General features: G+C 35.2%; 2 protein-coding genes and 1 long non-coding RNA gene across 3 annotated transcripts; 2 read left to right on the top strand and 1 right to left on the bottom strand.

The window, feature by feature from the left end:
* The first annotated feature begins 664 nt into the window (after positions 1–664).
* Positions 665–8,701, top strand: LOC120071787 (xaa-Pro dipeptidase). Its single transcript, XM_039024169.1, has 16 exons — positions 665–1,012; positions 1,112–1,161; positions 1,503–1,563; positions 1,818–1,913; positions 1,985–2,134; positions 2,352–2,483; positions 2,660–2,787; positions 3,037–3,079; positions 3,273–3,356; positions 4,977–5,018; positions 5,182–5,252; positions 5,935–5,988; positions 6,103–6,208; positions 6,390–6,458; positions 7,324–7,467; positions 8,297–8,701. Exons 1-16 carry the CDS (start codon positions 875–877, stop codon positions 8,411–8,413), a joined length of 1,485 nt encoding a protein of 494 aa, XP_038880097.1. The 5' UTR covers positions 665–874; the 3' UTR covers positions 8,414–8,701.
* Positions 8,702–10,637: 1,936 nt separating this feature from the next.
* On the top strand, positions 10,638–12,703 carry LOC120071554. Its single transcript, XR_005480285.1, has 5 exons — positions 10,638–10,724; positions 10,783–11,030; positions 11,115–11,422; positions 11,503–11,794; positions 12,037–12,703. It is a non-coding gene; the product is annotated as an uncharacterized LOC120071554 (long non-coding RNA).
* Positions 12,704–15,443: 2,740 nt separating this feature from the next.
* Positions 15,444–21,758, bottom strand: LOC120071696. The gene is made up of 5 exons (XM_039024075.1): positions 20,845–21,758; positions 19,961–20,013; positions 16,571–16,737; positions 16,320–16,471; positions 15,444–16,233 (listed from the first exon to the last, which is right to left on the bottom strand). The coding sequence occupies exons 1-5, from the start codon at positions 21,653–21,655 to the stop codon at positions 15,800–15,802; spliced, it is 1,617 nt and encodes a 538-aa protein (XP_038880003.1). The 5' UTR covers positions 21,656–21,758; the 3' UTR covers positions 15,444–15,799.

Below are 21,758 nucleotides of genomic sequence, written 5' to 3'. Positions count from 1 at the left end.
CTCCCATGCACTAGCGATAGAAAACCGACCCCTAGCATCCGGTACCCACACCCAATAATCTTCCCCCCTCACCTTCGGCCCCACTGCCTGAATAAGACCCCAGATCTCAAGAAGCTCCCAAGACAGTGTAGGCCAACTCCAACCTCCCTCACCATCCATGAATTCCGACAACCGCGCCTCCAAACTACTCCCTACATCATAAACCACCGTAGACCCATATGAATCCAAAATCGCATCTTTGGCAACCAATGATCCACCAAACAAAACAAGACCGACCATCGCCAACCATCAAATGAACCAAATGCTTGAATCTATCTCTATTTCGCAAGATAGCTTTCAAGCACCAAGATCTCCCAACCTCACTCCGAACAACCCACAGATACCGCCCATGCAAAAGCATTTTTAAATTTTGGTTTTGTAAAGTTAAAGTATTTATGCAACTTTTAAAAGTTGAAGATATTTGAATATAGATTCTAGTATAATGGTTTGTGTTTATGTAATGCATCTTTTAAACTTTCGAAAATTTAAGAATATTTTTTAAACAAAACACACTTTCGATTTCTATTCGAAAGTAATTGTAAGGATACTTTTGATTTTTTTTTTTTTTTTTTTTTTTTTTTTTTTTTTTATCTGGAATAATTGAGCTCAATTGAGCTCGGTTTTAGAAAATTTTCAATAATTTTATTTTACCAAACGGTCCTAGAGTGGTTAAGATTCTCCGGACTCTTGCAAGCGCAATCCCGAAGCCAAAGGAAGGAACAATATCGCTCTGATTCCTCGTTGGCTACAGAAATCTCGGGGATATGCCGATTGATTTTCTTCAGTATCGACGCTATTTTGATTGGCCGAACTGTTGATTGTTGAAGCCACTCCCATGGCTTTGCCTTCGCTTCTAACTCCTCCGCCGGTGCCGGTGGAGCTTTACGTCACCAATAGAGAAAAGTTGCTCAAGTCCTTTCGCCAACACCTTGCGGACTCCGCTCATCCTCTCCAAGGCATTGTATTGCTTCAGGTAAACCTCTCTGCAACTCACCATTTGATTTAGTATCATCCTGTTTGTGACTTCTGTAAGATTTCTCACTCCATTTCTTCGATTGTCTCGAATTTTTAGGGAGGCGATGAGCGAACGCGCTACGATACGGACCACCTCGAACTCTTCAGGTACTCGATATTCGTGGTAATCACTGTTCGGTTTTTTAATATTGTCTCAAATTGTGCTCTAAACTCTGCTATTCTTTCCGTCGCGGCTTTGCAATTAGTCTAGAACTAGAACTACTTGTTTTAGAAAGCTCTCTCTCGGAATTATTGAATTGTGTGCCGTGGCACTGACAGAAGGCTGTCGAAAGTAATTTGTTAACACTGATATAACGTTGTCGTCCTGAATGAGATGAGTTCTTGGAGTGTTACTAGAAATTCTACATCGATTGCAAATTCTTTTTGCTTCTCAGTAATTAGTACAGTTAGCATGACGAATTTTAATTAATGATTGATTTTATTTACAGGCAAGAGAGTTATTTTGCTTATCTGTTTGGAGTCATAGAGCCTGGATTTTATGGCGCTATTGTAAGTTAATTACTTCATGGAATGGCTAAATTTTATATTATGTATTATTGAAACTCATGGAAGTTTGTATGTCAGTACTGAATAATTGCAGTTATTTATTTATTTTATAATTGTTTGGTTAGGTTGTGTTCTTTCAATGGATACTCTCTTAGGTTTAATTGTATAGCTGCCAGTAAAGCTGTTTTGACATATGTATTAATGCAAATGAAGTCATTCCTTTTACATTATTGTTTTGTATTACGAATTTTGTATAGGACATCGCCAGTGGAAAGTCAATTCTGTTCGCTCCGAAGCTACCTCCTGATTATGCTGTCTGGTCGGGAGAAATAAAGCCTCTGTCATATTTCAAGGTGGTGTATGGTAACCAACACTTGCTGCATTGTTGTGTTTATGAGCTTATTTTACTGAATATGTTTTGTAGGAAAAATATGATGTCAGTATGGCATATTATACCGATGAAATTGCAGCTGTTTTGCACAAACAATACCCGGAAATGGAGAAACCATTACTATTCCTCTTACATGGGTTGAACACCGATAGCAACAATTTCGCAGTACCAGCAAATTTTGAGGTTCTTTTTCCACCAATTATGCTTTATCTAATATATTTTTCAAAAATCTTAAAGTAAGGCTTTTGGTTTCATTGGATTTTATCATCAGAGGCATTGCTGCATTTTCTGCATCTAGATGGGCCACGAGTTTTGCAAGGCTCATTCATTATGCTTATTTTATGTGTGCTGTTTTTGGGAAATAGTGGTGTTTGACTGCTTTTTCTACTTTTTCGTTCAGGGGATCGATACATTTGTAACTGATTTGAATACCTTGCATCCTGTTTTGACTGAATGTCGTGTCTTGAAATCGGAGCTGGAGCTTGCTCTCATCCAATTTGCCAACGATATTAGCTCAGAAGCTCATGTTCAGGTAACAATTCTTTTCAAATAGAAAAAGGTAGCCACTTCTATGATAGATTTCCATGACTTGAATATTTGCATTTAAGTGCTATGCTTATGCTTCTATTTTAATATCTATGTTTATATGGACGAGTGAAAGTTGTAAGAGGTTTGTTGATAACATGAAAGAGCATGCGTCTGTTCCAGGTCATGAGAAACATCAAGGTGGGCATTAAAGAATATCAACTGGAAAGCTTATTTCTTCACCACACTTACATGTATGGTGGATGTAGGCACTGCTCGTACACCTGCATATGTGCCACTGGAGAGAATAGGCAAGTCTGCTAAAAGTCATCTACCTGTCTTTTGAAACTGCCCTAGGGTCATTTAAGCTTTTCGTGCCTTTACTTGATGTTGGCTGCATGCCTTTGTCAGTGGACTTGTTTATTTACTCTTTGGGGGAGGGGAAGCCCAACGGTGGTTCTGGACTGTGGATGTAGTCATTCAATTTGTTTATTTCTGAAAACTAAACATTTACATTGGTGAGAGTGTTGCTTACTCATGAATGATATTCTATGTTGCAGTGCCGTTCTTCACTATGGACATGCTGCAGCTCCAAACGACAGAGTATGTTGAATTAAAATAATGTTGTCCTTTGATTTTAGTATTCTGTTGTAGTCCTCATTTTGTAATCTTATTTGATCGGTGTTTGTTTCCTGTAGGAATATATATATTCTACAAGTAGACACTGATAATCCTAACTTCCTCATTGAATCTTTTGTGAAGCATACTAAGTTGATATTTTATCTATTTTATGCAGACGTTGGAAGATGGTGATATGACTTTGTTTGATATGGGAGCAGAATACCAGTTTTATGGATCTGACATTACTTGTTCATTCCCTGTGGGTGACATTACTTTATTTTGTTTCATTCTAAGTGAAGTTGTAAATTTCTTCACTTTATGCTTCTATTGGAACCAAAGTATAAGAAATTATTTTAAATTATGTGATTTGAAAAACTTTTAAATCCTTCATTTTGAAATCTTGAAAAATCCAACCATAGTTTGAAATTTTGTAAAGTAAAAACAAATTTTGAAACTGGTTTCGAGTTATATTATTTTAATGGATAACAGATGAATGAATTCATTTGACCCTTGCCAATCACCACATTCAATCAACTGTTCCCATTGTTTTTCATCTGTCACACACCAGTCCTTTCTCTTTCCCACTTTTCTTTCCTAAACCCTAGGTCCCTAACTACTCCTCTGTCCGGCCTCTGCTTTTCCACCGATTTATCATTCCCTACCATCTTCTACTGCTCCCCATTGGATTTAGCCTCCTCTGTCTTTCCGTTGTCTCCGTATGGTGAATGCTGGCCCCAACTTTTATTTTCGGAACCCTAGCCACTCTTCTGTTATGTCCCTTCGGCCTACTCTTTCTGTCCTGCCTCTGTCTACCCTCTTGAGTCTAGACTTTTTCTTCTTTATTTTTTCTTTTTCCACATCTCTCCCTTTGCCTAGCCATCCTCTTTCTCCACCTCATTCTGCATCTGCTCAATTGTCAGCCATAGTTGCTGTTGCCAAAGCCTCTCCTATTTCCATGGAGATGATCAGCTATTGTATTCATAACCTTTATTTCTGCATCTGGTATGAAAATGACATGGGTTTTGCTGAAGACATGAAAAGCAAGCTTAAGATTTCTCTTTCTTTCTCTCATTTGATTTGGTGTGAAAATTCATTGATTGAACTGTTGCAAAATCCAGTTCACACATTTTTCCGTAATTAAGTCAGGGATGTTTTCGGGACTCTTTGTTTGGCCAAGTTTAGATTTCCACAATGATGGAAACTTGAATGTGTAATTTGGCCACCATTTGGAGGTAGGAAGAAATTACGAGTACCCATTGGTCTTGACAAGAAGGTATTAGGAACCAAGGTAGTATTGACTACCTTTGTCCCACATCGGTTAAAATGGGATGACCAATGTGGTACTTAAGTGGCTTGGCTCTCTCATTTCAATAGTTGGGGGTGTGGTTCTCCAAGGTGTTTAAGTACCTAATAGAAGGTTGGTTAGTTTTTTGGAAAATGATAGTAGATTCTCTTAAAAGTTGAGAAAAATTAGCAATCATTGTTCATTTTCCCCAATAATGTTAGGAATGAGAAATATTCCAAGTCAAAGATAATCACCTCCTTAGAGGTTTTCCAGGAGTGGTTCAAAAGAAGAAATTAGAAGCTTCTACATTTTGGGTGAGGAAAGAAAAGCAGTGAAATTGAACTTCAATTCTATCTTGGTAGTTTCTTTGAGCACTAGTCTTTTTTCATTATTGCAATGAAAATTTCTCATTTCTTGTTTCAAAAAAGTTAAAGGAATTCATTTGGATTTAAAATCACATGGGAAAAAAGATCATAAGGCAGCCACTTTTCCCAGGGCAACATTTTATTATGCCTCCAAGTACACTTTTCTTAAATCCTTTAGCTTATATCATTCATTTTGAATTTCCATAAAATATATTCATCCTTGTTGCAGGTGAATGGTAAATTTACAAGTGATCAGTTGCTGATATATAATGTAAGTACCTCTTGATATGCAATGCACAACTTTTCTCCTAATTAGCATTCCCTTGGCATAAGGATTGGTTACCTTTCCCGCGCCCCCCCCCACCTTTTTCCCCTTTCCTTTCCTATTTTCTCTTTTAGACTTGTGGATGTCAATTTGTTGCCCTGTGTTGCAGGCTGTCCTCAAGGCTCATGATGCTGTTATATCAGTTATGAAACCTGGAATAAACTGGGTTGAAATGCACAAGTAGGCTTTATTCTCCTGTCTTTGATTTTCTTTTGAGCATATAAGATAGTTTGAGTAATTTGTGCGACTCATTTACATTAGGTGGTGAAGAAAAGATCTAGATGACTGTTTTCTTTCTGAGAATTTTTTAATACATAAATCTAGCTTGTCTACACATTGTGAAGGATAAAATTCCGTTGTGATTAAACTTTTGTCGCTATTTAGGTGATAAATACGACAACAGTCATTTGGGAGGGTGATAATTTGCATGGCCACTTTTCCACATTTATGCCATTTCTAGTCTAACGTTTTCATTCCTTAGATTAGATACATACATCGGTTGCTGGGTTGACCTAGTTGTCATTATGATGTGAAAAAGGTAAAGTGATTTTGCTATTTGAGATAGTAAAAAGCCTTTGAGTTTTTTTTCCATTAATAGATGTTATAAGGTCAAATAATTGTCCTATGATATTTGTTGAGGTGCTTGTAATTAAACCACGTGGAATTTTTTTTTAAAAAAATTGTTATTTGCATTTTAAATGTTATTTTACTTTCTGGTATGTGCATTTTGTTAGCCTGTCATCAAATTGACATTGTTTTAACATTTAATTGTTCATCTCAATATTTATATTTATGGTTGGTACAGTACATCTTGTCAATGTTGATCAAATGCTTTCTTGTTTACATTCTTTTTAAATAACAGGTTAGCCGAGAAGACTATTCTTGAGTCACTGACGGAGGGTTCTGTACTTGTGGGGTACATTCTCCTCCTGACCTCAACCCAACCCGTATATTTTTGTTTTTGTTTTGTTTGCAGTATGCTTTTGATTTGAATTGGAGGATGTTGTGATATACATATATTTTTTTGTAGAGATGTAAAAGACATGATGACTGAGCGTCTTGGGGCTGTTTTCATGCCACATGGTCTGGGGCATTTCCTTGGTATCGATACTCATGATCCTGGGGGTTACTTGCAGGTTCCAGTGGATAATTAGTTGCTTCATGTTCTTTCTCTCTCCTTCACATGTGTGCATAAAAATGCATACTTAAGAAATAGAAAATGACGAATGGGTTAAAAGGAGCAGATAGAAAATAGGAAAAAGAAAAGTTTGAATGGTTTGCAAAAAAAAATTCTTAACATTTGGCATGTTTTTACAGGGTTTGGAGAGGCCGAAAGAACCAGGGCTAAATGCTTTACGTACAGTTCGAGATCTTGAAGAAGGAATGGTTAGTTATAGCCATGGTGACTCTTTTAACCTCTTAATAACCATAAGTCACCATAACAAATTGTTCCTTAGCTTACCTTTCGGTGTCAGTGTTAATAGTGAGGTGCAATTATTTGATAGAACCTAAATATACTGAAAGATAGACGATAATTGAATTACAAAATAAACCAAGTGATCAGGTACTTGGAAATTGGATCCTCCCAATCTCGAGATATTTCTCTCAAGCCCTAAATCACTCACCAAAATATTGCCTTCCTTTCCCTTTCCCCACTTTCTCTATTTATATCAAGCTACCATAACAACTTATCTAATTGCTAATATGCCCTTAATTCTCCAATTATTTCCTAAACAACATTCCTTTCATTATCTTGGAGCTAAGCTCGACATACAAAAACAAAAGATTGTCTAAATTTTATGTAACTTATTTGTAAAAAGGTGAAAAATAAAGGGACACTGAATTGACCTATCTATGCTTTTAAAACTATCGGTTTGTTTCTCTTATCCAAAAAAACAAAAAAACTCTCGTTTTGTTTCTCGTTAAGGTCGCATTAGGTGTGTTGCTTTTGAAGGCTTTTTTTGGTTCTAGGAGTCGGAGAGAATCAATTATTTTTCACTATAGTACTTAATTCAATACTCGATTGTTTCCTTTACTTGTCTTCTTTCCTATATCTTTATGTTTACTTTTAATCAATTGCTAGTCAGTGCTGGAATCGGGAATCCTCTTGTGAATTTTAACTCAATAGAACATTTTGTGGTTGAAGACATAACATCATTGTGTCCTTGTCCAGTCTCAAAAGTGGTACATTTGCAAGATTCATTTTAGGAATAAAAATGATGCAGAGTTTCCTTTTCTTGCTAATTTGCAGGTCATCACTGTGGAGCCCGGATGCTACTTCATTGATGCATTACTAGACTCAGCCCTGGAGAATAGTAAAACCTCCAAGTTTTTCAACGTAGAAGCATTGAACAGATTTAGAGGCTTTGGCGGTGTTCGAATTGAAAGTGATTTGGTACGCCACGAATTCCTCATTCCCCAAACCTCTGAATTCTGATTATTACAATTTGATATATAACATGCTGTTTTCAACTTTCGTTGCTTTCGGAAACGTAATTAACAAATTCTCTGCAATATTGTGGTGGTAGTGGTAGCTTCTGGCTGAAACTGTTTGAATTGAGTCAGTTTGTTTGTTTGAACTATAATGGATGTAGTTTGATATAAATTTTATTAGCGTAGGGCTCGTTTGGTCATCTTTTGATTTTTGATCTTTTAAAATTAAGCCAGTTTCTTACGATGTCTTACATTTCTCTTAAGTAAAAAAGTTGAACTCTTAATCAAATTTGAAAAATAAAATATTTTAAAAATAATTTTTTTAGTTTTCAAAATTTTGCTTGGTTTTTGAAAATATTGGTATAAAGTAGATAACAGATCAAGAAATTTGGAGGCAGAAAAGCTATTTATAGGCTTAATTTTCAAAAACCAAATTGTTACTAAATAGAGCTTGGAATTTTGTTTCAGTTAGTTTGTTGGGTTTGATAGGACATTCAATTCAATCTTGTTATTTAAAAAATTAGGTTTAGTTTGGTTTCGATGTTTGAATAACGGTAATTGTATACTATAGTCAATAGCTAGATGTAGATAAGAGGCATAAATTACATATGGTGAACTACAACCATGGTCAAAGAACCTAACATAGCTACATTCATAGAGATAATCGAGCATGCCATGACATCGTTAGCATCGGTTTTGGAGATTAATTTTTCTAAGAGACTAATATGTTGCAGAAAATCATCGGGTTTAACCATAAAATCATATGTGAGTCTTCTGTTTGGGTTTTGCAGCTAGTCACTGCCAATGGCTGCAGAAACATGACCAATTGTCCTCGAGAAACATGGGAAATAGAGGCAGTAATGGCAGGATCCCCATGGCCGATTGTTAAAAAATCCATAACGGAGTAGATTAGTCGTCAGTCATCTCGATAATTAAAGCGTGCTGTGCTGAAAATGGCAATCAAATGGGGCTCGAGTTTCCTGTGCAGTATTAGTCTACATCAGGTGCACTTGAATTAGTCGTTCTGCTTTTCTGTTCTAATTTCTAAAATAAACTCTGACCTGAATTTGGCTCTAAAATAAATACTATCTATTATCTCAAATAATAACTATACATGGAACCAATTCTGGTTATTTGACTCTAGATTTTCACTATTAATTTAGTTTTAATAGTAGATCGCTTTAACTTTCCATGAATTATAGATTTGAGTCCTGACAAATATATATATATATATATATATATATATATCAATCAAGAAGTTATTCGTAATCCTAAGACCATTGGACTAAAAAATATGTACTCATAATATTAGTTTTGTTTGCATACCAATTGAATTAATTGCTTACATTTGATAATGGTTTGCTTTTAGCTATTGAAGATTAAGGTCTTTTTTTTTTGGTTTTAAATGGAGATAAAGTACTATGTAAGATTAAAAGTGGATTGTTCACCATGTTTTTTTCATCTTTTACTCGCACGTGAATTTTCCATAATGTCACACTTGTAAATTTGGTTCCTACAACTCAAACAAAAAAAAAAAAATTTTAAAAAATCCTATGGTACAATTAGAATTTAATCCTTATGATTAAAAGCATCATGTATAATTTTTACTATAGGAACTATTTATGAAGAGAGATACACGATATTAAGGTTTAAATGGTCCAAAAAAACCAATTGAAATCTACTAATGAAATAAACTAAATATTTGGAAATATATGAAATTATTGTGGTAGAATGACCTAAATGTTTCTTAGAATTTAGTTTTTATGGTTCATAAATTTTCATAAATAGTCTTTATGGTAGAAGTTATTTATGAGATTTTACTTTTATCAAACCATAAGGGAGAATCAATTTGTAATTTAATCTTCTTAAAACTTTTTTAAAAAATTGCTAAGATGTCAATTCGATATATGAGATTGGTGAGAAACATAACTAACGGATTTAAAATCGATCTTAATTTTTAAAAATGTAAAACTTAAAATGAAATCATAATAATATGACTAATTTTATTTTGGCATATAATAATTTATCTTAAGAACAATATTATAATTTATCTTAATTTTTGTTCTATTTTTTAGGTCACGTATGCTAACGATTTGGTTTTTAAACATTACTTTCAAAGTTTTTTTTTTTTTTTTTTTTTTTTATTATTATCCACTTTCGATTCCATTTTTGGAAAATTAAACTAAGTTTTGAACACTAAAGAAAAAAAGTGGTTTTTAAAAATTAGTATTAGAATTTCAAATGTGTTTCTCTAACAATTATGAAAGTCATAGTTAAAAGAAATTAAGAGAAAACAAGGATAAATTTTAAGAACGAAAATGTTAACAATTCGGACATTGACTAACAATTGAAAAAATGGCATGGCTTAAAAATTTTCAAATTAATCTCTAATGCATCGACCTTTTTCAATTTAGTGTCTCGGTTTTTCTTCTCTTTCCTAAGTATCTCGGTGTTGCCTAGTGATAAAATTGGCCAATTATAAACTTGCAAGTCACCAAATTTAGCAGATTGTAGCAAAACTTTGGGAAATTTGTACGGATGACCCAATTTTTGGGTCCAAAATGTCAAATGACCCATTTTAAAAAAATAATGTCAATTGAAATCATCGCCATACCAAATTACATAAATTGTCCTTACTTCTTCGTCTTCTTACCTTTTTATTGAGAACCCACCAAAACTAAAAACTCATTCAAAATTTTCAAGGCTAATGGCTTCGTATTGCTCATAAACTAAAAAACTCTTTAGAATCCATCATTTCGGCTTGCAAACGATTCTACTGTCGTCGACAAATCGAATTTGATCGGTAAATCTTTCAATCTGTGCTTGAAAATGTCTTACATTGATCGGTAATGGGGCTTTGTGGGTCGTTCTGGGTTTAGAAATACATTTATATGGTTTTTTTGTTTGTTTTATTTTTTTGTTTTTGATGTGTTCTGTGGTTGAAGACGAGTATTTGTGAGCGAGATAAGTGAGAGTGAAATCGGTAGAGCGATACTAGAGAGAGCGACACCAGAAAGGGTGGGTCGTTCTAGGGTTTAGAAATACTGTAAACCTATGGTTTTTTTTGTTTGTTTTTCTGGTTTTCGATGTGTTATGTGGTTGAAGACGAGTAAAAAGAGAGAATGTGAGCGAGATAAGTGAGAGTTACTAGAGAGAGTGACACCGGAGAGAGCGAGTTTGCTGAATATGAAAGAGTGGAAGGAGGGACATACACACCTAGTGATGATATATTCCATGATGTGATGGGGGACGCGGACTCCCGTAGAGAGCGACCTAGGTGATGATATATTCCATGATGTGATGGGGGACGCGGACTCCCGTAGAGAGCGACCTGTGGATGTGCTGCCCGCTGCAGGGAGGGAGCCAATCCGGACGATTCTATTTATTTGTACCTGCGGACCATTGACAGCTCACTATCGCCGTATATCGGGTTTAGATAGTTGTGTATCCAGTATGGAGGAAAACATGACGGACATAAAAGGGAAATTGTCGGTCATTCTGTCACTGTTGCAGTCTACATGCAAGGTTTGCATTTACTATCATTTTATGTCTTTATGTGTTTAGTTTTTACGTGTTCGTGAACTCATCATTTTACTTTACTAATTGAAGGGTTCCACGGTGAATGGAGGAAGACACCAGGTCACCCATCCCATCTTGGGATCCTGATACCAATAATGTGACTGCCTCTGACACTCCATCCCCCCTCCCCGATACCACCACTTCACCTACTCCCCCTCCCTACAGCCTGATACCACCACGACATCACCAATGACGTTGAACCTATAGAGGCCGACATCCCACAAACAGAGCCCGACATGTCTGTCTTACTCACCATGCCTAATACAGAGGCTGACATGTCTGACATCCCAGAGGCCGACACTTCTGGGATTGTTATGACCACAGAAGGAGTTACACTGGTGAGTAATTTATTGATCAATAATCTTTGTTTATATTTTTATATTTCTTGATGAGTAATCTTTGTTATCTGTTTATGTAGGAATCTTGAAGAATTAATTGTAAGAGGAAACCTGTTGATAAATATACACCTCCTTCTTAAGTAAAGAAGAAAAGTGTGGTTAAGCATCCTCTCCCAGGTGTAGCTACGTCACTATCCAGAGCGATCTCACATATAACGTAGCACATGATGTTCCACACAATATTCTTACAGAAATGATGGTCGGGATCTCGAACGACAATACGGACAATGAGGTTCGAGAGAATTCCTTTAAACCACTCGCCAAGCAATTCTTCAAGGAATTATTACCCCGAATTTGTTGGTCGAGTGTGATGTAAGTTTCCTAGTCTTGACTTCTTTACATGTTACCTATCTTGTACTTTTACTGGCATAGTAATTTTTCATGCAGACCATAAATACTTTATTTTATTTTATGAAAGAAAAATTTTATACCCGGCCCGACATGTGCATGCACAAGTTCACCATCTTGCCAATTGGTGTAATGGTAAATTTTGATATTTCGTTTCTTAACTTCTCATTATATTTTGTTACTTAACTTCTCATTTTATTTGACAGAGTCACCTTAATGCTCGTGGTGGGGTATTTAAACGAATAAAGAATAAGACACTTCTAGAGGCTGCCCTAGCATGGGAAGATGAAGACACGTATAAGAACTATGTCATCGGTAAATTCGATGTCAAATGGGCAGATGTGAATTTCGTTTATACGGCGATGAATATCAGTGACCACTGGATGGTTCTTGCTATGGACATTAACAGAGGCCACATATTCGTGTTCGGTTCACTTCTGTCATACACATCAATGACAAAGTTGGTGAATTGGCTAGAGCCATTGATAGTCACGATACCATCCCTACTTCACTACTGTGACATGGATCGTTCAAAACCGGACATATCCACAGCTCATTGAAAAATCTCGTGACCTATAAACGTCGATGTACAACACGGGTCGCTTGATTGTGGCATCTTCGCAATCAAATTACTAGAACACCTGGTGACTGGTGCTGATCCATCCGTAATCACCCAGGAGAAGAGGAGTGAATACAAGATGCAGTTAGCGTGTCAACTATGGGCAAACACTCCATATTTTTTTATGTGTATAGAACATGTATTTTTTAGATATGTAAAAACATTTATTTTTTATGTATGTAAAAATATTTATTTTTTATGTATAATGGAGCTTCTGCTCTTTTCGTTGTATAATTGAACATATATTTTTTTATGTAAGTTCAAAGTTCAATATCATAATTTTATCAGAACATGCATAATGAAGCTACTGCTCTTTTCATTGTACAATTGAACATGTATTTTTTATGTAAGTTCAAAGTTCAAAGTTCAATATCATAATTTTATCAGAACATGCATAATGGAGCTACTGCTCTTTTCATTGTATAATTGAACATGTATTTTTTTTATGTAAGTTCAAAGTTCAAAATCATAATTTTATCAGAACATGCATAATGGAGCTACTAGTCTTTTCATTGTATAATTGAACATGTATTTTTTGTCATAATTTTATCAGAACATGAATAATTGAGCTACTGGTCTTTTCATTGTATAATTGAACATGTATTTTTTTTTTTATGTAAGTTCAAAGTTCAAAGTTCAATATCATAATTTTATCAGAACATGCATAATTGAGCTACTACTCTTTTCATTGTATCAATGATATGTAGAACATTATATGGTTCAAGGTTCAAAGTTCAAACATTGAGAGAGCAAGATTTTGAGAGAGAGTGAGATTGAGAGAGCGGGATTTTGAGAGAGAGCGAGATTTTGAGAGAAAGCGAGATTGAGAGAGTATGAAGTTGTTGTTTTTTGTTACAAGTATGAAGATTGAGAGAGTATGAAGTTGTTGTTTTTGTTACAAGTATGAAGATTGAGAGATATTGAAGTTATTGTTTTTTAGTACAAGTATGAACATTGAGAGAGTATAAGTTATTGTTTTTTGTTACAAGTATGAAGATCGAGAGAGTATGAAGATGGAGAGAGTATGAAGATTGAGAGAGAATATGAAGATTGTTATTATAGAAATACTCCAGCTTGTTATTGTTTTTTGTTTACAAGATGAAATATGAAGTATGAAGTATGAAAAAATATGAAGTATGTTACAAGTATGAAAAGTATGAAGTATGTTACAAGTATGAAAAAGTATGAAGTATGTTACAAGTATGACGTATGAAAAACTGATCAATGCATTACCGATTTTGACAAAAAAAAAATGGATTTAAAAGTAACCTCATTTTTAAAATCTACTTTTTTTTTTTTTTTTTTTTTTTTAACTCTTTTCCAACTTTTCAAACTTTGGGTGGATGGATCCACTATGTAAAAATACAATTTTACCCCTCAATTGAATTCAAAAGGACAAATCTCATCGCAAAGACTTCATCTTCCCCACTTCATCTTTCCGTGGAAGTCAGGGTTTTCTATTTCTTCAACCATTGTTGGACTCTCTTCTCACAAAGACTCCCCTACCTCTGTAAAAAAGACCCATCTTTCGTGGTCATTGGAAGTCTTTCGTTTTCCTTTCACCTTATTTGGATTTTGACAAAAGGTACACAAGTACCTTTTCTATTTTCTTTCTTTCTAAATGATTAACTGATTTTATTGTTTATAGGGGGGAGGGGGTCCGTGTGATTTCTGGTAGGAATGTGTAGTGAAAAACCCAAAACTCTTTTTTATCAACGACATATTTGCCATTTCATCCTTTGAACTTTAACAAATTTAAAGGAATATGTAAAAGGGTAAGAGGGTAAATGTTTGTCTGTAGTTTAATTTCGCATTTTTTGGGTGTAATGAACTTCACAAGACAAATATCTCATGAAGTTGTTGCAAATATTTGTCTCGTAAAGTATTCGTGGCAGTGGGAAGTTTGTAAAATAGCTTGGAAGCTCTTTCTCGTTTGTCTCGTAATGTTGTTAGTTTGTCTTGTGAAGTTACTTTACGAGAAAAAGGACAAAAATCGGCTCAACTTTACGAGAGACAAAAGTCAGTCTTTTGTCTTGTAAAGTTGAGTTGATTTATGCCTTTTGTCTCATAAAATAACTTCACAAGACAAACTTATAACTTTACAAGATAAACGACAGACTATCTTGTTTGTCTCGTAGTGTTGTAAGTTTGTTTTGTGAAGTTACTTTACGAGACAAAAGTCACGAGACAAAAGATAGTTTGTAGTCTCGTAAAGTTTAGTTGATTTCTGTCCTTTGTCTCGTGAAATAACTTCACAAGACGTTTAGAACATTACAAAACAAACAATAAAGAGCACAACTAAAGCTATTTTACAAACTTCACTAGATGTTGTGAATACACCCAAATAACTTTGGTATGGCTCTGGCTTCTTTCTCGTGAAGTTTGCACTTTTTAAGGGTCTTTTCTTTCACTAGGAATTTTAACATTGTACCATATTTTGTAGCACATATAGGTAATTGTTATGGAGCGAGGATCGAGTCAGGATACCTTAAGGCTTCGTTATCTTTGTATTCTCATCTTTATTACATATAATTTATATTTTGTTATTATTTTTTCTCTCTCTAAGAGTATTTTGACTTCTTATAATATATTGAAAATACTCACTCTTTTGAAAAGTATTAATTGTTAACTAGACTAATTTTGCTCTTAAATTAAATCAAACATATTTTGATTGTAAAGTAGACTATTAATTCATTTAGATGATAAACTTTTAAATTAATATTCAATTTACAGTCATTTTTCGATTTTCATTATTGTCTCTTCTAACTATTGATTTATATGCTTAAATCATAGTTTATTACTTAAATAAATTTGTTGTATAATTCTACTAAAAAATTCACAGTATTTTTATAAATTTCTATAATATCCATAATTTTTCTTAGAATATCCAACGATTTTTTCAATGTCCATCGATATATCCGTAAATCTAAGTTACCAATATTTACATCAATTGTGATATTTTAGTCCCTTAATGTTAAGTATGGACCATGGTCATCCTGAAGAACCTTTAGGCTTTTATAGGAGAAATTTACTTAAAGATGCTACTTTTCTTTTTAAAGAAGAAAAGTAATAAAATACAGTATATTAAGTACAGTTAAATATTTGATTCATCTTCATGAAACCCAGCAGCATTATAATGACCTGAAATCACTTTACATTTACAATCCTTGGTTGAATTGTTGCACTCCTGGAGTTGAAAATCCACCATTCCCAGCATCATATCAAGTATCGTCAACCTTGTAACTCGGCCAGCTACTCCAGGAAGATCTTGAACAAAAGAACAGGGAGAAAATGAACCGACTCTGAAGTTGTGTTGTGGCAACCAAATACCGACCTTTCTTCTTGAATCATTACTCTTTAATGTCAGAATCATCGTCGGAGTGTGGATTATGAACTTTGCCCTCGCTGTCTGTATCATTATTATCAAAGGGTGACCTCGATTGGGTAGTATCAGAGCTCGGAACGAGATCGTACTTAACAAATTTAATCTTTTCATTCTTTCTTTTCACCATTCTCTGTCGTTTCTTTCCGGAACCATTTTCAGTCGTTGACATTGTACGAGCCACAGAAACAAGAGCTGCATTTACCGATTCATCCATCGTTGTGTCCTCACTTCCATTTTCACTTTCCCCTTGCTTGTCAATGTAAAACAAAAGATCGTCATCTACTTTATCTCCCTCCAATGAGACTGATTTGGAAGTATCAAGAACTAATTTGGCACAACGATTGGAAATGGTCTTGTCGAATACTCTTACACCTTGATCTTCAGCCTCGAGAAGCCACTCTGGAAGAAAATGAACAGTAAATTACATCCTCAACTATACTGTTAAGGTGTATACTATAACGTCAAAACTATTATCAACAACATACCAAGAACTATTTTAGGCGACGACCCATTGGGACGTTTTACATTTTCATTGCTGGGCATTTGGCTTTTGACCCATCTAATAATTTGAGAAGAAACAAATGAACTTGAGAAGGCATTTAGATAAGAGATGGCTCTGCTCTGATCTCCATGCTCCCTAAATATTTATACAACAAATAACCAATAAGACTTTTAATTTAAAAAATTTGGAGGATGGTTCAATTGAAGTTCCCGGAATGTTCAATTCTTCACATACCTGTAAAACTCTATGGCCTCATGAGTAAGAATCAATCTCTTGACAGCAAGGGACGCCACATGTTCCGCAGGTAAGTCAATGGCTTTCTCAGGTTTCAAAAATGAATACTCAACCAATATAAGAGAATCATATAGAACCTTCCTTAACAAAGCTTCATCTTCAGTACTCTACAGAAAAGGTTTACAATAACATCAAATGATTTTAAAACCAGAATAACAGTCGATTAAATCTGAGGACAGAGTGCATGCACATATTCACAACAATCAATTTATTTTCCAAACAGAAATTCTTCACCACAGACTAAGTGCGAGCAAAAATCCAGGAAAACCAGACCTATTAAGTCAGGGTTCTCCAAAAGCTTTGATTTTCCCAGCTCCAGTCATGGAAAAATTGAAACAGGATCATAACCTCTGTTTTCCTTAGACTGAAGTTAATAATGTGAATAAGAAAGAGTCCCTTCCGGGACATCTGATCAAATTGGAACGGCCTGGAGATGATTAGCATGGACCCTAGAAATGGTTCAAATAATGTGAATAAGATAGATTATCCTGATATTTAACACACATTAAATAATCTTGAATTATTTGGACCTTATTTTGTTAAATTGAGGCTAAAATTAAATTGGGAGGTAAGATAATTAGTTTAAGTGATATTTGTAAAAATTTGGAAATTTGAATTTAATTTAAGGAAAGCTGAATAAATTAATTTGGAGATTTGAAATTTTCAGCACTTTCTCTCTCTTCAACCCCTTCAACTGGATCTCTCCCTCACGATCTGCCACTTCCAGCAGACTAGCCAGCCAGTCGTCGCACCAGCAGTTGTCAACTCACTGCTGGTTGTCGCACGCCACCAGCCTCTCTTCTAGAAGACCGTTGTTCTGACCATGGGTTTGCCGCTCACTGCACGTTGCGCGATTTTTCTCTCACAACGTTTAGTTCTCTCTCTGTTTGATTCGCACGTCCTGATCATCATCCACAGTTGACCTTGTTGTACACCACACCATATTTCGCCGTCACCACTCGCCAAAGTAGTGTGGTTGGGTAAGATTTTAGGGATTTTGTTGAAATTCTTTGAATGGTCTCGAATGCCCACTTAATTTTGGGTTAATGTTATAAACCCACTATGTTTGTATTTTAGATTTGAGTTTGGAGGAGTTTTAGAGGCAGAAGCGGGCTGTCCAGCATCGATAAGGGTGTTTTCGGCAAGATTTTGGTAAGTGTTTATGGATGTTCTTGAAAGGATTGTGGATGCCCGTTTAGTTTTGACTAAACCTGCTTTACCTATGCAGTTTTGAATTTCAGATTGAAGTTTTGGATGTATTTTGGTTAGCTCTGTGAATGTATTTAGGTCCAACGTACCTAATTTAATGTCAATTTGTGTTCAGGGGAGAATTCAAGAATTTTGGTAGGATAAAGAGGAGTTTGAATTGCTAGCTACTTGGATTTAGATTTGAGGTAAGTGATAGCTGGAACGTCCTCGTGTCGGGTATTTTAGTTCCTTAGTTTAAGTAAATTCAGAAGCATGCATTAGACCCCAAAAATATGGTGTATGTTGAATGATTCAGTTATGCGCATGTTAGAACCATGAGAATGTTCTATTCATTACGATGTGTGATAAATGTTACATGATTCACGTTCAGTGGTGTCAATTGTCCTTTTAATTGTAGCCAATTTTCATGATCCTTTGGGTTCACTACTATGTTAATGGGAGCTGACAGGTTCCCTACCACATTACCGTGATCCTTCGGATTCACTACCATGTTCAACTTCGGGAACCGATAGGTTTCCTACCATGCTTTTGTGTGCTTTCAAGCCACCAGATACATGTTAGTATGAGTTTATTTATTCACTAGATAGCCATCCATGTTTTCATGTTTCCAAGTGTTCATGATCTTAAGATTCTGTGATGAATTTCAATATGTTTATTCCACCAATATGCATGCATTTGCAGATATGTATGCATAACCTCACCTCAGTAAGGGGTTACTAACTAAGTATTTTATACTCATTCTTTATTATGTTATGTTTTCCAAGTAAAGGTACGGACACATCGACGAATGATAGGAGGAATCCGTGACAGTGCCACTAGGATTAGATAAATGTTTCAGCTCATGTTTGATGTTTCCATGTTTCCATGTTTTAAATTTCAGTTTTGTCGTTGAATTTAGAAACTTTTAGTTCATACTGTTAGATGTTTTAGATAATTTTTTTCCAGTGTTGTTTTATTTTTTTTAAGGGTACCCTGATCATAGATTTTCAGTTATTTAGATTTATTAAAAGTTATTTATTTTATAAAATTTATTTAGTTTTAGCCAATTCATAAAAATTGTCATTTTGAGATGTATGCATGCATGTAGTAACGACCTAGTACAAGTCTTAGGAAGCCAGGTCATTATAGTTGGTATCAACTCGATAGCGAAGTCTATCTCCTGAGTCCTGATATGATGGCAAACCTAGGAGGTCCTCTAGAAAAACATCTGGATAATCCCTTACAACGAGCTCTGAAGTCAAGGCGACCTTATTGTCTCTGGTGTTAACCACACTGGCCAAAATATTCCAGTACCTTGGTAAAGCAACTAGTGGGCTTTCATAGCTGAAATTACTTTGGACAGGACCACGGTCCCGACCCCTTTAAACTTAAAATTAGCACCCGTAAGAGGGTTAAAGATCACCTCCTTATGGGAACAATCTATACTGGCATGATTGACAGCCAACCATTCCATGCCTAATATAACGTCAAAATCACACATGTCCAAGACTATCAAAGTCACATCTAGCATATGATTTGCTATCTCATTCTTTATTATGTTATGTTTTCCAGGTAAAGGTAAGGACACATCGGAGAATAACAGGAGTAATCCGTGACCGTGCCACTAGGACCTAAACAGATGCTTCCGCTTATGTTTCTATCCTTTCGTATTTTAAATCTCAACTTGGCTGTTGAATTTAGAAACTTTTAGTTTTTATACTGTTAGATGTTCGAGATAAAATTTTTCCAATGTTGTTTTATTTTTTTTTTAAGGACACCTTGATCGAAGATTTTTAGTTATAGATTTATTAAAAGTTATAAAATTTATTTGGTTTTAGTCATTTCATAAAAAGGGTTGTTTTGAAATGTATGCATACATGTAGTAATGGCATAGTACAAGTTTTAGGGAGTCAGGTCATTATACACAAAAATGTGGTCTAGCTGGAAATCAGACAAACGTGGTCTATCAGGAAATATGCTAAAGATGGGAAGTTAAAAGCTCTCGTGTGCATATAGAAAGGCATGCAAACCAATGAACAAACCCAATAAACAGACTAATTCGAATACATAAGCTATAAAACATTATTACTCGAAGGAAGACACACCAATACGTTCAAATAATCTCAAAAAAGCAAAACTTACCAATAGAGATGTCACAGGTAAAGTCGCCTCCAGCAGAAATCTTACAAGAGTTTCTGTTGATACAACGATAGACCAAGATGTGAGCACATTACAGAATTCTAAATTTGAAAACTAGATGCAGAATAAAACATACATCAGAACAAGCAACAATATTTGCAATGGGCAATCATTGTTCTAATGGGTGTGCTTAGGTTATACCTAAGGCAACACACCCTTAATGATGCTCGCATATCGTCTTTTTCTCAACATTTTTTAAGGGAAAAATTCCTTTATGGTCCTTGAGGATTAAACAAAATGTTTCAAATTGGTCATCTTAGTCCTTGAGTTTTCAATAATAGGTTAAAAGGGTCTCTTCCCTCTAGTAACAAAACCATTAAATTTAAATAAAAAATCCACTAGATGGCTAATTTGGCAAGATGATTTAGAAAAAGAATTATACTTTTAATCTTTCCCTCCTCTCTCTACTTTCCCTCCTCCTTCTCCCTCATCTCCTCTTCTCTCTCTTGATATCTCCCCTCCCACTTCATCCTCTCTCTTTCTCTCATTTTCAACCAAATGCAACTTGAAGAATAGGGAGAGGGAAAATGGCCTATTTGATGATTTTGTTATAAAAGGGACTTTTTAAACCTAATCTTGAAAATTTAGAGACTTGGGCATTTAAAACATTAGGGACATCTTACTTAATAAATGCGGCTGACAACAACATAAAATATAGTATGAGCTATAACAAACCAGCTGGGAGCAGATAAGATATTATCGAATCCAACATCAGGAAAATAAATAGATATATCATAGGAAGCATAAACAATCTAATATAATCTAATAAATACTGTAACGCCATACAGACTCAAACCAATACTCAGATGAGATTTCGTATCACTAACCAAAAAAGTAGAAGTTCCTAATCCGAGTTATTGAACCAACAGTCCATATCCTTAGATCTTTCTCCAAATCTTGCCTCGAATGCCCAGTGTTAAAATCCAAGCACAGTTTCATCAGAAATGTCTCAGCGATTACAACTCCAGCCAAGCGACGAACATCACAGACGCCTGAACTAAACTCCCCACGAACCTCACTGCTCACAAGCGGTAAGAACTGATCCAATCCCTCATTTGGGTGCGTCCAAACACTAATTAAATCCACAAAAGGAGTAATCAAATTGAAGTCAAGAGATTCATCATCATTCTTGTCCGAATCCTTACATGAACTCAGATTTATAAAGCCCAGAATCGCTTCAACTAAAGATTTAACCTCTCTCATTGCTTTCTTTTCCCTTTTCGAGGCCAAATCCTTCCCAAGCATGTCCACAATCAATTTATAAACCTCGGAAACCACTGGAGAAAGCAACGGAATGGTCTTCGAAGAACCACAGGGAGCCGAACAAGAACTTACCAACTGAAACAAGACTTTCATGGCTGCCACTCGTTCCAAAAAGTCGCCTTTGATATTGAGGCCACGGCTACGAAACGTTAATGCGGAGTAGAACCAGATCGATTCCAATGGTGGGTCAGCTCTAGCTTGAATCAACTCGTAGAATCCTTCCGTAAATTGAGAAAAACCAGAATTTCCTTTGCGAATTTCAGCTATAACATTTTGGATTGATTGCGCAAGAGTAAATTCGTAATTTTCTCCGAGAAAAGGATTTTTCTTTAAAGGGTTCATAGAATCCATCGATTCAACAAGAGCCAAAGCCATGAAACTGGTTGAAACTTATGAAGTTCAAATCGATTAGATTACACTGGAGAGAGAATTGGAAGACACTGCAGAAGTTTCTCTTTTTCTGAATGAAGTCGGGCGC

The sequence above is a fragment of the Benincasa hispida genome, chromosome 2 (assembly GCF_009727055.1).
Source record: "Benincasa hispida cultivar B227 chromosome 2, ASM972705v1, whole genome shotgun sequence".
In the NCBI taxonomy this organism is placed as follows: Eukaryota; Viridiplantae; Streptophyta; class Magnoliopsida; order Cucurbitales; family Cucurbitaceae; genus Benincasa; species Benincasa hispida.
This window is presented reverse-complemented; position numbering and strand designations above follow the sequence as displayed.

Bases quoted from the DNA above. Each gene is read 5' to 3' on its own strand.
- LOC120071787 (XM_039024169.1), top strand. From the start codon at position 875: ATGGCTTTGCCTTCGCTTCTAACTCCTCCGCCGGTGCCGGTGGAGCTT. The intron at 5,019-5,181 runs GTAAGTACCTCT...CCTGTGTTGCAG, and splicing joins ATCAGTTGCTGATATATAAT to GCTGTCCTCAAGGCTCATGA. The intron at 7,468-8,296 runs GTACGCCACGAA...TGGGTTTTGCAG, and splicing joins TTCGAATTGAAAGTGATTTG to CTAGTCACTGCCAATGGCTG.
- LOC120071696 (XM_039024075.1), bottom strand. From the start codon at position 21,655: ATGGCTTTGGCTCTTGTTGAATCGATGGATTCTATGAACCCTTTAAAG. The intron at 16,738-19,960 runs GTAAGTTTTGCT...CCTTTTCTGTAG, and splicing joins TACCTGTGACATCTCTATTG to AGTACTGAAGATGAAGCTTT. The intron at 16,472-16,570 runs GTATGTGAAGAA...ATAAATATTTAG, and splicing joins GAGGCCATAGAGTTTTACAG to GGAGCATGGAGATCAGAGCA.